The 14224-nt window shown below is 48.7% G+C and overlaps 1 protein-coding gene across 5 annotated transcripts in view; it reads left to right on the top strand.

The window, feature by feature from the left end:
* The window catches only part of LOC108921627 (guanine nucleotide exchange factor DBS-like), a 54567-nt gene extending 41201 nt beyond the window's left edge, over window positions 1–13366 (top strand). For 2 of the 5 annotated variants that reach the window (XM_018731168.2, XM_018731169.2), the window contains exons 19-31: window positions 115–207; window positions 571–663; window positions 2958–3083; window positions 3476–3697; window positions 4147–4239; window positions 4746–4824; window positions 6765–6834; window positions 6922–7049; window positions 8998–9069; window positions 9558–9658; window positions 10038–10147; window positions 11822–11913; window positions 12354–13366. In XM_018731168.2, the coding sequence (XP_018586684.2) occupies window positions 115–207; window positions 571–663; window positions 2958–3083; window positions 3476–3697; window positions 4147–4239; window positions 4746–4824; window positions 6765–6834; window positions 6922–7049; window positions 8998–9069; window positions 9558–9658; window positions 10038–10147; window positions 11822–11913; window positions 12354–12415 (1341 nt within the window). In that variant the 3' untranslated portion in view covers window positions 12416–13366. Of the gene's footprint in view, window positions 1–114; window positions 208–570; window positions 664–2957; window positions 3084–3475; window positions 3698–4146; window positions 4240–4745; window positions 4825–6764; window positions 6835–6921; window positions 7050–8997; window positions 9070–9557; window positions 9659–9792; window positions 10148–11821; window positions 11914–12353 lie in introns of those variants that run through there. The other 3 variants (XM_018731170.2, XM_018731171.2, XM_018731172.2) reach the window with 3 other exon arrangements.
* Window positions 13367–14224: the final 858 nt, after the last annotated feature.

Below are 14224 nucleotides of genomic sequence, written 5' to 3'. Positions count from 1 at the left end.
CAAAACATGGGAGTAAACTATAAAAAATGGAGAAGAAACCATAGCAGGGACCTCGAAGTTCGTTTGAGGCCCCGTTTCCATGTGTGTCTCTTGTCTCTGCATGGGGAACTTGAGAAAGAAGACCTGAAGATGTACGAGAAGTACTGCCAGAACAAGCCGCGGTCGGAAGCCCTGTGGAGGCAGTGTGGAGAGTGCGCGTTCTTCCAGGTGACTCCTCCTGACCATGCCTCACTTCACATGTAAACCATGATGTGAATGTAAATTGCGTCAATAACCGTTGAACCACATAATAATGAACCTCACGGGTCATTGGTTTAGCCAAGCTGACAGTCCCTGATCAGTAAGTTGTTTCAAAATTGAAATTGAGAAGGAAGTCTTCAGTAATTGCAGTAGTATGACACCATGCCATAGATGGACCAAGAGGTCTTGACTGCAAGGGGTTCACACATTTCAAGATCATGTCTTGCCTACTAAAATGACTTAAGTCAACGTGTTGAAGTCAACACGCTGACATCAGTTTGTTGACTTGAGACTCGACTTGGCCTGCAACTCCTCTGCATTTCGTTTCAGGAATGCCAGAAGAAACTGGACCACAAGCTCTCCCTGGATGCCTACTTACTGAAGCCAGTGCAGAGGATCACTAAGTACCAGCTAATTCTGAAGGCAAGTTGTCACACACGATGGTGTCTGCCCACTGTAAGTTAATATAGGATCGATCCTAATAACACACCAGTTGGCCCAAATCAACTACTCAAGATTGGTGTCATTGTCAAGCTATAAATGTTTGAAAATTACAGCAGGTCCTCAACTTTCAGGCTTAACAGGAGCTGGAAAATGTACTTGGGGTTCATTTATTTTTGCACCTGCACTACTTCTGTTTTTCTACTACACACATGCATTTGTATACAATAACGAGGATCTTTCCTCTTAATCAGCATATGGAACTGGCAATTACACACCTATTATGCCAGATGAGCAAGACTGATTCTCAATAAATAACCATTTCATGGTGAAACTAAGGGATACAGGGGCTTCACATATTTTCGATCAATACTGTATAGTGACACGGTTGACTTCACAGCTCCATCTTCCACGGGCATTGGACACACTGCCAGGTTCATCTGTATCTTTATATGTTTGTAAGTCAAAAATTCATTGCAAGTCCAAGATTTACTTAAATTGTTAAGGACTTGATATAAACCACCAGTAGCTGGTAAGACCACTTTTGGCACTTGATTTGTCGATATATTTACAATACATTTACATTTATTCATTTAGCAGACACTTTTGTCCAAAGCGACGTACATCTCAGTAAAAGTACAATTTATGCATTAGAAAGAGACATGGCTGCAGAAATGTGATTCTTAAGTAAATCTAGTTTGTTACCTTCCACTAGATGAATCCTGATAACCTCCTACCAATTTTTTTTTTTTTTTTTGAATATAAGATACACAAACAATCACAAACAATCCCGGAGTAGCGGCTGTATAAAGGCTAATCTGGGGATGCTCACGAAGTTACGGTGCATGAACATTTACACCATACACGAGCTGGAGAGATCTTGGGCAAAATGGGTCCGGAAAAGGTGAGTTTTCAGACCCTTCTTGAATTCAGACAGAGTTTCTGCAGTTCCGAGTGGTAGGGGAAGGTCGTTCCACCACAATGGAGTCAGAACCGAGAACCTCCGTGCTTTACCTTTCGTACGCGGGACCACCAAGCGAGCAGAAGTAGATGAGCGAAGGGGTCTGGCTGGGGTGTAGAGGTTGATCAAGTCCTGTAAATAGCTGGGAGCAGTTCTACTGATGCATTTGTAGACAATAACCACGGTCTTGAATTTGATCTGGGCAGCTGTAGGAAACCAGTCCAGAGGAACGAGTAGAGGAGATATGTGGGAACGCTTTGGCAAGTCAAACACGACTCGGGCAGCAGCATTCTGTATCAGCTGCTGAGGTTTGATGGCAGTAGCAGGAAGGCCACACAGGAGAGAGTTGCAGTAGTCCAGATGGGAAGTCACCATGGCCTGGACAGGTAGTTGGGCAGAGTCAGTTGTGAGGTAGGGATGGATCCTACGAATATTATGCAGCATGTATCTGCAGGTTCGGGTTGTGGCTTCGATATGCTGAGAGAAAGACAGACTCGAGTCAATCATCACTCCCAGACTCTTAAGCAAGGAGGTAGGTGAAATGAGTGAGTGATATGTGGAAAGTAAATTAAGTGCAGTGCAACGAACATCTGTAAACAGCTGTGTGATTTCTCAGTACTTTGCCCAGTACATTAATCGGAAAAAATAAACAGAGGTCTGTGTTTCATTTCTGACTAATGAAAATAATGTTTTATTGTATTGCTGCCCATGCTTTATCTTGGATGAGATCTGGGAACAAGGGTAGGGGATTCAACGTCAGCTGTAAGACACATCTCCGTTCCCCTAAACTCATTGTGTTGAGGCTTTGCTCTGGGACCCAGGATTTTTGTGCGCTCTCTGCGACCTCAGCAAGCTCTGCCAAGGCAGCGCTCAGTGCCTGGATGCCTAAAGTGTTGCGTACAAAACAGCTCAGAAATTCCTGGCAGAGTTTCTTGAAAGTGGGACTCATCTCCTCTGGCCTCTTGTACACTGTGATACTCCACTCCACTGAACTTGGATTCTCCTTTCAGAGCATGCAGATCACCATGCACCAGACGTCGAATGTAGTCTTTATAGCGTTTCCTTTGGGACAGATGGATTCAAAAGAGCTGTTATTTCCTCATCAGTAGATATTTCTTCCATTACCCACTGGTGGGTTGTGAACGGAGTCAAGGCTTTTCTCGAGGTTGGCGTGTCTTTCCCCTGTTGGTGTGTCACGTGATCATTCTGTGTTATATGACCACCTTCACGCTGGTCCCACTTACTCAGCCCTTTGGCTCAAATTGATGTGTGGTCCAACTCTTCTCTCCTCCTCCTGCCCCTCTTCTTCCTCCAGGAGATGCTTAAGTGCAGCAACAACTCAGAGGACACAGCAGAGCTGGAGGAGGCCTTGACCACTATGCTCGACATCATCAAGTCCGTCAATGACTCCATGCACCAGATCGCCATCACAGGATTTGCAGTGCGTGCTGGTGAACCTTTTTGACTTTCAAAAGGTTGCAACCCTTTGATCACAATACCTTTACATGGTTCTTGGTCAAGGACAAGGTCTGCAATATTGATGACCACCTTGTTCACAACACAGTTTATTACATCACATAGTACATAGAGCAGCGTTGAGCAGCTGTGTTCGCTGATTGATTATCTCAGTGGTGGCACTTAAGAAGAAAACTGAGTCATCTAAATCACCTTAATACATGCAAAACGTGACAGGAGATTCTCAGCATTGATGTAGATGGGAAAACATCTAGAATGGTCTTTTTGATGTGTTGCCTGCACGCTCAGGCTAGTGTATGATGTCCAAGGTGGGGTAGAGGGTTTGATGAAGGTCTCATTTGTGTCTGGCTGCCCCAGGGGGACCTGAAGAACCTAGGCAAGTTGCTGATGCAGGGCTCCTTCAATGTTTGGACGGAACACAAGAAGGGTCACAGCAAGGTGAAGGACCTGGCCCGCTTCAAGCCCATGCAGAGACACCTGTTCCTCTACAATTCCATCCTGCTCTTCTGCAAGCGCCGCGAGGAGGTGTCCGAGGGCCACGAGAAGACCCCCTCATACAGCTTCAAGCACTCGTTACAGGTGATCTGGCCCTCGATATCCTGCTCAGAAGGTCCTGCCTCCAACTATTCCCATCACAGTGCGTTCGAGATCTCTCCTCTTGGGGATCCCAGACCTTCTGTTATTTCTCTTTCATCTGTCTCAGTACAGATGTTGGGAGTGGCTGAGGTTACATCAGAACCACTGTAAACTGAGAAACACGCATGTCCTTCCATATCTGTTCGACCAGAACAAGATTTTTTTTTCTGAAAATTCTGAAAAATATACTTAAAAGACAATAAAATAAATAATATTAAGTAAATACTACTGTGCTGCACGAGACTGTCTGGTCATTCCAGAACATGGTCAGCTGAGCTGTGGTCACGTGCGGATAAACTGCATATTGAACAGAACTATGGTAAACAAACGAGGTGCTTGGGTCATTAATGTATAGTCCACAGGTGGTGTAACCAGTGCCTTTTCCGCCCCAGATGAGTGAAGTTGGCATCACAGAGAACGTGAAAGGTGACAACAGGAAGTTTGAGGTGTGGTACAATGGAAGAGAGGAGGTCTACATCATTCAGGTAGGGAGGGCCTCCCATATGTCTGGGGGTTGGGTGTGAGATCCATAACTATTATGAGCGATGTGACGTGAACAGGGACATGACCATCATTGTTCACAGCAAATACACGTGGTTTATACTGTTATGCTTGTACCTTCAAATTATAACAGGTTCATATTGATTTACAAATCCTCGGATCTTGAAAAGTTAAGTGGACTGTATTTTTCTCTTTCATTGCTTGGATACAAACATAATCCTGCTGTTAACGGGCCGGTAGCTGGAAAATATGAAACGGAGGTGACCGGTAGTGCAGTGGTTGCGTAACGACCCAATGAGGCCTAATGAAATGAAGCCAACAGCCGATCAGATGGGAAGCCCTACAGAAATGTGTTCCACGCACTTCCTGCAGTTGGCCACCGTGAGGCACTGTTTGCTTGAGGGTGGTAAGAGAGCCCGTCGCCACGGGAGACTTTCCGCACTGACGGCCACGGCGTCTCTCTCTCTCTCTCACTGTCTCACAATTTCAGGCCCCCTCGGCCGACGTGAAGAACATGTGGGTGTCGGAGATGAGGAAAGTGTTGACGGAGCAGCTGGAGGCGTGCAGAGGTGCGGAGCTGCGGTGGAGGGCGGGGACTGGGGGGGCGCCGCCCGCCTGCTCTCGCTTTATCTCCCACCTCGATCCCGTCTGACTTTTATCCCCACGGAGCCTCTTCTCCCAGAATCCTTTACAGATAGGCCTCCTCCAGCCGCTTTGAGGCTCGACATTTTCGTCCGAGGGTTGCTGTCCGAGTCGTCGTCTCAACAGTAGATTTGAACCCCCGTTTCTTTGATTCCACCATAGTTAAGGTTCCCGTATTACAAATCGGTATTACCCACAATGCAGTGCTCACTGACTGAAATACGCAGCTCTTTGTCCGTTATTAGTTAGGATCCGGCCTCCTGTGGTAGTCCCCTTGAGCATGGTACTTACCAAAAATTGCTCCAGTAAAATTACCCCACTGTATAAGTGGGTAAATAATTGTACGTAGCTTAACGCTGTAAGTGGAGAAAAGCGTCAGTCAAATTAATAAATGCAAACAGAAATGCAGATTCGAACCCCCATTTCTCTGTTTCTATCACAGTTCAGGTTCCCATATTACAAGACAGTATTACCCACAATGCAGTGCTCGCTGACTCAGATAAGCAGCTCTTTGTCGGTTGTCAGTTAGTGCTGGTTTCCTCTTCATGTCCACCTGAGAGGGAAGAGTACAGGTGTAATTAGCGTCCTCCCGTCGGACCCCACACTGCGCCCCACTGACGTCTCTGCGAAGGGTGTCCGCTTAGCAGGGCCGTTCCTCATTTCGATCACTTCATCGTTGAGCGCGTGAGCGTTTCTCGCGGCGCGTATTAATAATTGACAGCAGCTACGCCGTCCTCTATTTGACGTTCGGTTCGGCCTGCCAGCATCAGCGGCCGACGCACCGTTCATTTCTCACACTTGAGCAGCACGTGATAAGACCGCCCCCCGCAATCCCACCCTCGTTTATAATTCCGCATTTACATCGTTCTGTCGATCGCATCTCTCTGTTCCCCTAATCGTTTCTTTTACGGGATTTTTTTTTTTTTTTTTGTCTGCGGATGATTAAGCGAGCGACTATAAGTAGAGCTCATTATTAGTCTCCTCCGCAGTCGTCTCGCCAATTAGTAGCTTTGTAATTCGTTCTTTGGCGCCAGTCACGAAAATACAGCACCGTCCAACACGTTGCGCGAAGTACTGGAGTGCAGAAGTCGGAGCTCGGTGTGTCGCTGAATAGAAACACCATCTCCACGTATGTGGAAGCGCACACGCGTGTGTACGAGATTAACTGCATCCGTTTATTCCGCTACTTTGTCTTACAAACGCGCCTGTATTTTTGCGATATTTTTGGCTTTTGAAGCCTTGTAAAACGGTTTAATTTTGCGTTTGTCTTTCATTTATTGCCTAATTCCATTCGTCCTGCATCGGGCCCATAACTCGCTGGAAGAACACGAACGTGTTTCGGCGTAAATAACTCAGCGGGGGTCTGAGGTCAGGGGAATGGGGGCGTATCCCGTCAAAGAGTTCCGTTTTCATTGTGACGCCCCCTGCGGGTTGTGTGAGGTGAGTGAGAGAAGGGCTGGGCTCGCACCCGCTGCCGGTTCAGAGAGGGTGGTCAGGGTCAGGCGGGGTAAACCTGCTCAGAACAGGAGATGTATTTGGCCGAGAGCTCTTTTCTCATTTCTTGCCCTGAATAATGAATTGCACGTGTTTTTCCGAGCATTAGCGCCGAAACGCTCGCGGAGGAATTCACTGGCCGCACCGATATAATGGCTCCCGCGGTGTCAGTCCCCTTGCTGAAATGAGCAAATTAGCACATGTAATGTCCCGGAGGAGGGCGGGCGTCTTCCTGTTTACTCGGGCTGCCACTCACTTCCACATGTGCGGAGCTGTGGAATGCCAAGATGGTCCTTCCCGCCTTCCTGTCGTGTCCTTCCTCTTCCTCTTTTTAATGTGTCAGGGTAACACCGTCCTCTGCTGTGCCCCACAGAGGCGAGACAGCTGCATCAAAGGGCAGCGGACCCCATACCGCATCCAGCCGGGAGCACGTCCGCCGCCAGGTACCACGTTTCCCCGAGGCAGCGACACGACTTATTAGGGCGCGTGTGAATGACGGCAGGCGGCTGACATGGACTCTTCCCCGGCAGGACCGTGAGGAAGGTGGCGCTGCGTCAGTCCAACTCCTCGAGCCCCGAGGTGGGAATCAGGTGGAGGAGCTGCAGTCCTGGCGGCGGCCAGCAGGGGGAGGCACTGCGACGCCGGCACACCCAGACAGGTGCGCTGACTGCTCCCGCCATCCGACAGCTCGGTTTCCTTGTCCTCTCTGGCTTTGCCGACCCCAGCTCCGCCGCAGGGATTGACACCGAGGGGTGACGGGTGATGCAACGGGTTCCGTTTCACACCTCTACCCCCAGGTGGCCTCTCAGCTTTTAGCTGACGGGTGACAGCTGGCTGTGCAAAGCGATCTGCAGAGGTTGCGCTGTGGGATTCGGGTTGCCCGCCGCAGCTCAGCACAGCAGTTCTAAATGTGGCGTGGCATCCGGAACCTTCCGCAAAGCACACTTCTTTATAGGACACCTTGAGGCAACGGGAATGCGGCGTGGAATTAGCCCTCCGCAAGATTTCAGATCAAGATAGGCTGCTGTATGGATACTGCTTTTTGAAATGCTAAGCGGATGATACAACCGCATTTTCGTGGGCCGCGGGGTGGGAGGGGTGGGGGGCAGCAGGTGGCGCGTCGTGGTTGGAGCAGCCCCCTCCCACTCAGACGACCCAGGCTGAAATCCCTGGGTGAGTCGCTCTGGAGAAAAGCTTCAAATAAATAAGTGAACATGTCTTTAAATTGTTCATTAGGGCTGCGAAGATGCCTAAAAAATCAGAAGGAACTGTAACCGGACCGACTGGAATATGGATGTTCAGTGTGCCAAACCCGCAGAGGAGCTGAAGGGAAGCTCCTGCGACGTTGTCATGGCGAACAGGAAGTGTGTCCTCAGTCCACCTGCTGGCTCCACCCCTTGTCCTGCACCCACAGCAGACACCCTCTTCCCCTTTATTATGAGAGAGAACTGTGTGAAGGGCCTCCCTTGTAATTATGCATCATTTGCTGTTATTGTGGAAATAATGTAAAACCGATAAAATAGCTAATTTTACAAAAAAACTGCGGCCACATCGTATCGTATTTACGCGCGTTATCGTCCGATGCCCCGATCCAGGGTGTGACTTCGCAAGCCGATTGTGTACGTTAATAGGACCCCTGTCAGTTTGGCGCACGTAGCTGTGTGTTTATCGAACATTCTGTACATCTCTATTTATTACAGGAGCGTGAGATCGCCGGAGTCGGGGCGCGATCTTCGGCTGTCGATACGCTTGATCTCGTTAGCATGCATCGCATTGATTTCTTTCTTCGTGTCAGTAGCCGATGTGAGAGTCTCTTCTCGTTGTCATTCCCCTCACTACTCGCTCGAAGCTTTAACACGTCCACCTCTGAACGAACCACCTGCCTCCGCTGCGGTGCCAGATAGCCTCATCTTTACCACGCCCCGCTAGGTGTTTTCTGCACATCATTTTCCTCCCTTGCACTTATACGTTTGAATGTTTTATAACATCAGTAGCGCGCCGCTCCTCGGACGTACAGTAGCAGAGGCCTCTTGATTACGACTCTCAGGGACTCGGGTCCTTAGCCGTTCCGTGGCCTGCGGTCCCATTTCGTAACGCAAGGTGGTCGCTAAACAGCGATGGTGTTTTTCTTTTTTTTTCTCTTTTTCGGAAACTGCTTTTGCGAAAGTCGAGAGCCCCCTTTGCACGGCTTTGACGTGTTTGGGATCCCCTGAGAATTGCATTAGAGGCGCATTAGATGCTGTGTGAAAATGTGCAGCCGCCGTTGCGGAATAAAACGGGAAGAATGAGCGGGGACATCGGCCGCGATGAATTGTAAATTACGATAAGTTGGCATTTGGTACGTGGGTGACATTTGCGAGAGACTCGAGGAGGAGTGTTGTTTTCGGAATGCTGATGAGAATTTAAATTGCCCAAAAGTGATGGTTTGTGTTCCTCTCGAGCCGTTATCGCCGATCAATTTTTTAAAAAATATGTAACTGTCTTGTAGGTAATAATGCGAACGCTAGCGCTGCTCATCGACACTGCGACAGTGACGCTCTCGCGGTGATTCCGGTCTCTTCTCTGGCTCATGGGTGCATCTGGATTCTTTGTGTTGCTCCGTACAGGTCCTGAGGCTGGTTACCCTAAAAGCACGAGGCATCACGTTAAGAGCGACCCCACTCCGTTGGGGTGTAAAGGTACAGGCTGATGGCATGATGCATGACGGCGATGCTGTTGAAACACACGACAGTGGGCACGCTGGGCACGCTGTACACCCTGCGTGTGTGTCTCGTGCATGTTCCGTGGTGCCGAGCATGCCAAGATGTGCGTGTGCTAAACAGGTGGCTGGAAAAAATCACGAAAAAGCTCCAAGTAACGTTTATGTTTGCGATTGGATACATCTAAATCGACAGGGAAATATGCATAACCTAAATATTTGTCTCCCTGCTATGCACTGAATTAGACCGCGTTTGATATTTGTGAAATATGTCGAAAAATATGTTGTGTAACGCTTGAAATTCCCCGGATTTATCGTGCTTTGCTGCCATCGCAATTTCTCACTTTGGGGAAATTCGCCTTGGAATAAAAGTCGGAGCAGTTGAGGCTCGAGCGTCTTTGCGGTTCCCCATCGGAACCCTGTCACACACTCCGAAAGACCCCCCCCCGTGCTGTGGTTCCATTTCAGGGTGGGCCCAGCGGCGCGTGGACGCGGAGGACTTTGAACGCATCCCGTCCAGCGCCGAGGAGCTCTCCGTCTCCTCCGAGGATGAGGCAAACGGCAGAAACGTAAGTTGCGCTCGATGGAACCTGACAGGTGTCGCACGCCGAGCCCTTCTCCCCGCTGCCGCCGTGCTTCCTCGCCCTCCTCCTGACCGACCGCTCACTTTATCATTCCCACCATGACTAATCTTTGTTTTCAGGGACTGACGAGCTGACATTTAGCGCACGGAGGGGGTGGGGAGCGGGAGTGCCGTTCCTGCGTTCTCCAGAGGTTCACTTCACTCTCGCTTTAATCTGGGCCACCGGCTCTTCTTGAGCACACTGGGCTGCAGCTGCGGATCGCTGGCAGCTGCTCGTTCTGCGGACAGGTGGAAAGACGAGGCCTGTCCCTCCAAGCTTCGAACCGCTTCCCGTTTCACCCCGTCTCGGTTCTCTTTGCCGTCAGGAAGACCGTTTTCGGGTGCGGCTGACGCAGGACGCGGAGACCGCCCAAGACCTGCCTCTCGGGGTCGGAGATGTGGTGCAATTCCTGGAGGAAACGGAGAATGGCCAGTGGTGAGTACTCGACCTTGAGCTGCCCGCCCGCGCTCGGAGCCCCACCCCTCTTACGTGCAATTCCTCCCCTCCAGAACACAAACCTCTGGGGTCCAGCGACATAGCTGATCCCTGCAAATGGAGCTCCGCCCCTCCAGGAAAAAAAATCGCTTTTCAAGGTTCCTACATTAAAAGTGACATATAGTCATCTTCATAGGACGAATGCCAGGATTACTACAGCCTTAGTACTTGGTACTGTATTTTGAGCTATAATATGTCTTACAAGTACCCCATATGTTTAATAAAAAAGTACACAACTGCACTACAGTATACTGTATATGTATGAACGCCATTCACATGTCATTACTGGTACATTTGGTAAGAGTAACACCTGATTACATTAATATATCTAATATTTCATTCCCTCATGCATATTTCATCCCTTATAACTGCTTTCGATTATCAGCATCTTCGGGTTGCATTCCAAGCACACCTATTAGGACAATTCTCAGTACCGTAGCAAAACGATTCAGCGGGCAGTAAACTTCCCTTTAATTTTTAATGCGAAAATTAATAAGCATAATATGGGAGTGGAGTGAAATACATTGTGAGAGAAAATGAATCTCCCCGTATGTTGTGGGGTGGCGTTTCCAGAAAGCATCAGACAGGCGTCCTGTAACAACGTGCAGCAGGAACCTGTTTTCGATGGGCGCGCGGGTTTACATGATGCCCTTGTTGAGCACTTCAAAATAAATGTATTATTCCCCCGGGCGCGAACACCTGCTCGCTGATAAGCTGTCGTTCAGGATTTTTCCCCCCGTCTTCAAAATGCCTTTTACAGCAACAAGCAGCATTTTAATCAAAAGCGAGGGCAGCCCACCTGTAAAATCCTGTTACGACATTGGCTTTGGCCCAGAACCGCTCAAGCCTCAAAAACGGTTATTTCCTCACACCTGGGAGATTTAGGCGAACGCGCCGCTCATGGCCGACCTGAGGGCCGACACACTCCTGGAGACCTTGTGTGGACTGAATGTGCTCCACGGTCCCTCACGGCCCTCAGCAGAGGCAGGACCAACAGCCTTAAGCCGGGCGGAATTTTGTATGGGGCGAAAATCCCGAGAAAGAAATATGAACACAGACATCGACGTGCTCAAGCACGATTTTCAATCTTCTCCTACAGTCAAAAAGTAGAATAGTAATTTTTTTAAAAAAAAACCCACCTGCACTTGTTTCAGTGGGAAGAGAGTTAATTTTGCAGGTTGTTTTCAGAAATACACTTGGGCAGCAGGTGGCGAAGCGGTTAGAGCCGTTGTCTTGAAGCCAGAGGGCACAGGTACCGGGACCTCATACCTCCAGTCGAGGTGATTGCCCCGAATAGACACAAACTCAGAATTACCCAGCTGCATAAATAGTTAAATCACCGTAAGTAGCTTATTGTGCGAACGTCACGTTTCAGTTTGCTTCGGAGGGAAGTGTCGGCTGAACGAATAAATAACAAATGTTCCGCGGCAGACTTTGTCACACCTAGGAGAGCCGCGCAGCCGAAATGCATCCGTGAGTGACGCATGCCAGATAAATACTGGAGTGTTCGTTCGTCCTCGTGTTCTCCTGAACAAATGCAGATACGCAAAAATCGAATCCTGGAGGCCCCCGAGGTTTCCGCTGAACTCAACGTTTTTTCTCTCATGTTTGTAGGCTAGTGAAGAACCTCGTTACTCAGAAGATGGGTTTGGTTCCTCCCAGACTCCTGCGGACAGCGGGAGGCGCTCACGTTTACAGTGACACTGGTATTTCCAGCTAATCTACCGCAGCCGTTCTCGCAGAGGCGCTGGTGGGAGAGCCGCGGGGTGGGGGGTGGGGGGGGCGAGCTTCCGGCGTACGAAGAAGAGCATGTCTTCTTAGATGCGGCACGGTGCTGCTCAGCATGTTTTCTCCAGCTCGCATGAGAGTGTGGGGCGGCTCAGCTCTCGGGGCTCCGGCGAAACGCAGGTCGGAGAGGAGCGCCCACGTGTTTTGATGCTTTGGGGAAGGGTTTGGTTTCCAGTCACGTGACCCTTCCACGACACTTAGATGGCCTTGACTCTGCTCAGCATGGCCGTGCTCAGTCTCTGCCCTGAATGCTGCATTTGTCACCGTCGCGTGTGGTCACGTATTCCCGACCTGGCCTGAGATGAGATGTTGTGGGGTTTGCTCTTCATCACCGTTTCCACTTGCTTCCCTTTCCCAGATATCTTCAGCGATCTGTGCAGTGCTGCTCTGATGGACACCGAGGAGAAGGACGATGACTAGGATGGGGGACGGCAGGTGGCAGAGAACCAGGCTGACTCATCGTACCCGGGACGTTATTCCCGTCTCTGTGTGGTTTCCGTGCAAGACGGTTGGTCAGTTTTGCTTGCCTCTCCATAAAGCCTATCTGCTCTGTGGCCTGGACCACCTCTGTGCTGCTGTGGGGCTAAAAGAGAACAAATTGTAGACCCAACGAGGGTTCATTGATGCCTACAGACTCCAGAAGATACCGACTCCTTTGGTGCCTCCTTTACCGCCATTAATGCCTCTGCTAACGTACAAATACCACTCTTGACTGGGAGGATTATGAGTCCATCTCACCCAGCTGGCATTAGCAATAGCACCTTCTCATCCTTTGGTGGAGCTCAAGAGATCACTCCGAGGTGGAATATGAGCAGTGAACGTGGTGGGATTCGGGATTTTTTGGGGTCCAACTGCGTAAACAAAAAGAAGGAGCGGTGAGGCCGGTACTCAAAGATTCGCTGTCAGGCGAACGTGGTTTTTTTGGCTCAGCTCCACAAAATAGTCCATACTGTCCTGCTGAATCTCCAACTGGACTCCTGAACAGCTGCAAATCTCAGCCGCATGATGGCGGGAATTTTGGTTTCGGTGAAATAAGACGTGTGGTTTTAATCACAACAAATCAAGCCAGTTCAGAATTCACCAGGATTTGTTTCTAGTGTGAGAAATGATTTTCCTGTCTACGTGCACAGTAGTTGTGTGTCCTGATCCCAGTCGTGTTGTACTCTTGGGTTTGACAGGACTGCTGGTCGCACCTTCTCGCCAGGAATAGTCAGATTACTTTCTGTCCTGCTTCTGCAAAAATAATAAAGCACATTTTGAGGTGTCCAGCGGCGAGATGCTTTTCCATCGCTTCTTTCATCAGTAGTTTCATCAGCATTTTAAGAACTGATGTAAGTGGAGAAATCCTCAGCGGCGACATCGTTCTTCCGTATCACATACAGAACGTAGCAAAGAAAATAATAGATGATGTCTGATTTTGTAGAAGACATTTTCATGGTTTTTCCATTTTCTTTCATTGGATTCTTCATCCTGAGTTTGTGAATAAATAGTATAATAATGAAAATGTAAAATAATTTATGTGCGGGTCAAACACTGTCTCAGACCAAAGCTACTGTAACAATAGCGTTTTCTTCAGAATGTAATCAGTGCTTTAAATGACATCGAAATTACATGGGCTGCCTGGCAGCACGTCGGAGAAAGACAGCCCGGAACATTCCCCAAGCTCTGGTTGTCCGTGTTCGTTTTAAACGCGTCACTAGAACTGTTTACGGACCTTTTGGCTTGGGATATAAATCAAGCCCTAGTTGGCTTCTGTTGTTTTTTTTTTTTTATTTAATTATTCCATTATTTATTCCAATGTCCATTTTCAGAAAGCACTTGATCCAGTTCAGGGTCCTGGTGGTCCGGAAACGGTTCCAGGAGCACAGGGTGCGAGGTGGGGTGCACTCCGATGGGACAACACACACAGAGAGAGAGAGAGAGAGAGAGAGAGAAGCCTTTGCTCTGGATATGTTATACTATAAACCTCCCATCAAACTTTGTTCGTGCTCATTAGACATGATCTTTGTTACCAAGACTACTTTTAAAAATGTCCTTGAAGAGACATGAACCAGTTGTTTAGTGACCCGAAGTTTCCGAACTGTTTTTTTCTGGGGAAAATACAATGTTAATCTCTAGTGTAAATTGAGCTGAGCTCTTTTTATTTTTATTTTGCTGATTTCTTGGTTATTTAAAATGTTGTATCAATATTCTTATTTCAAAACAAATGCATATGACTGAACTTTCGAC

Source organism: Scleropages formosus, chromosome 25 (genome assembly GCF_900964775.1).
Source record: "Scleropages formosus chromosome 25, fSclFor1.1, whole genome shotgun sequence".
Lineage (NCBI taxonomy): Eukaryota > Metazoa > Chordata > Actinopteri > Osteoglossiformes > Osteoglossidae > Scleropages > Scleropages formosus.
The sequence above is the reverse complement of the archived record's forward strand: the minus strand, read 5'-3'. Positions and strand labels throughout refer to the sequence as shown.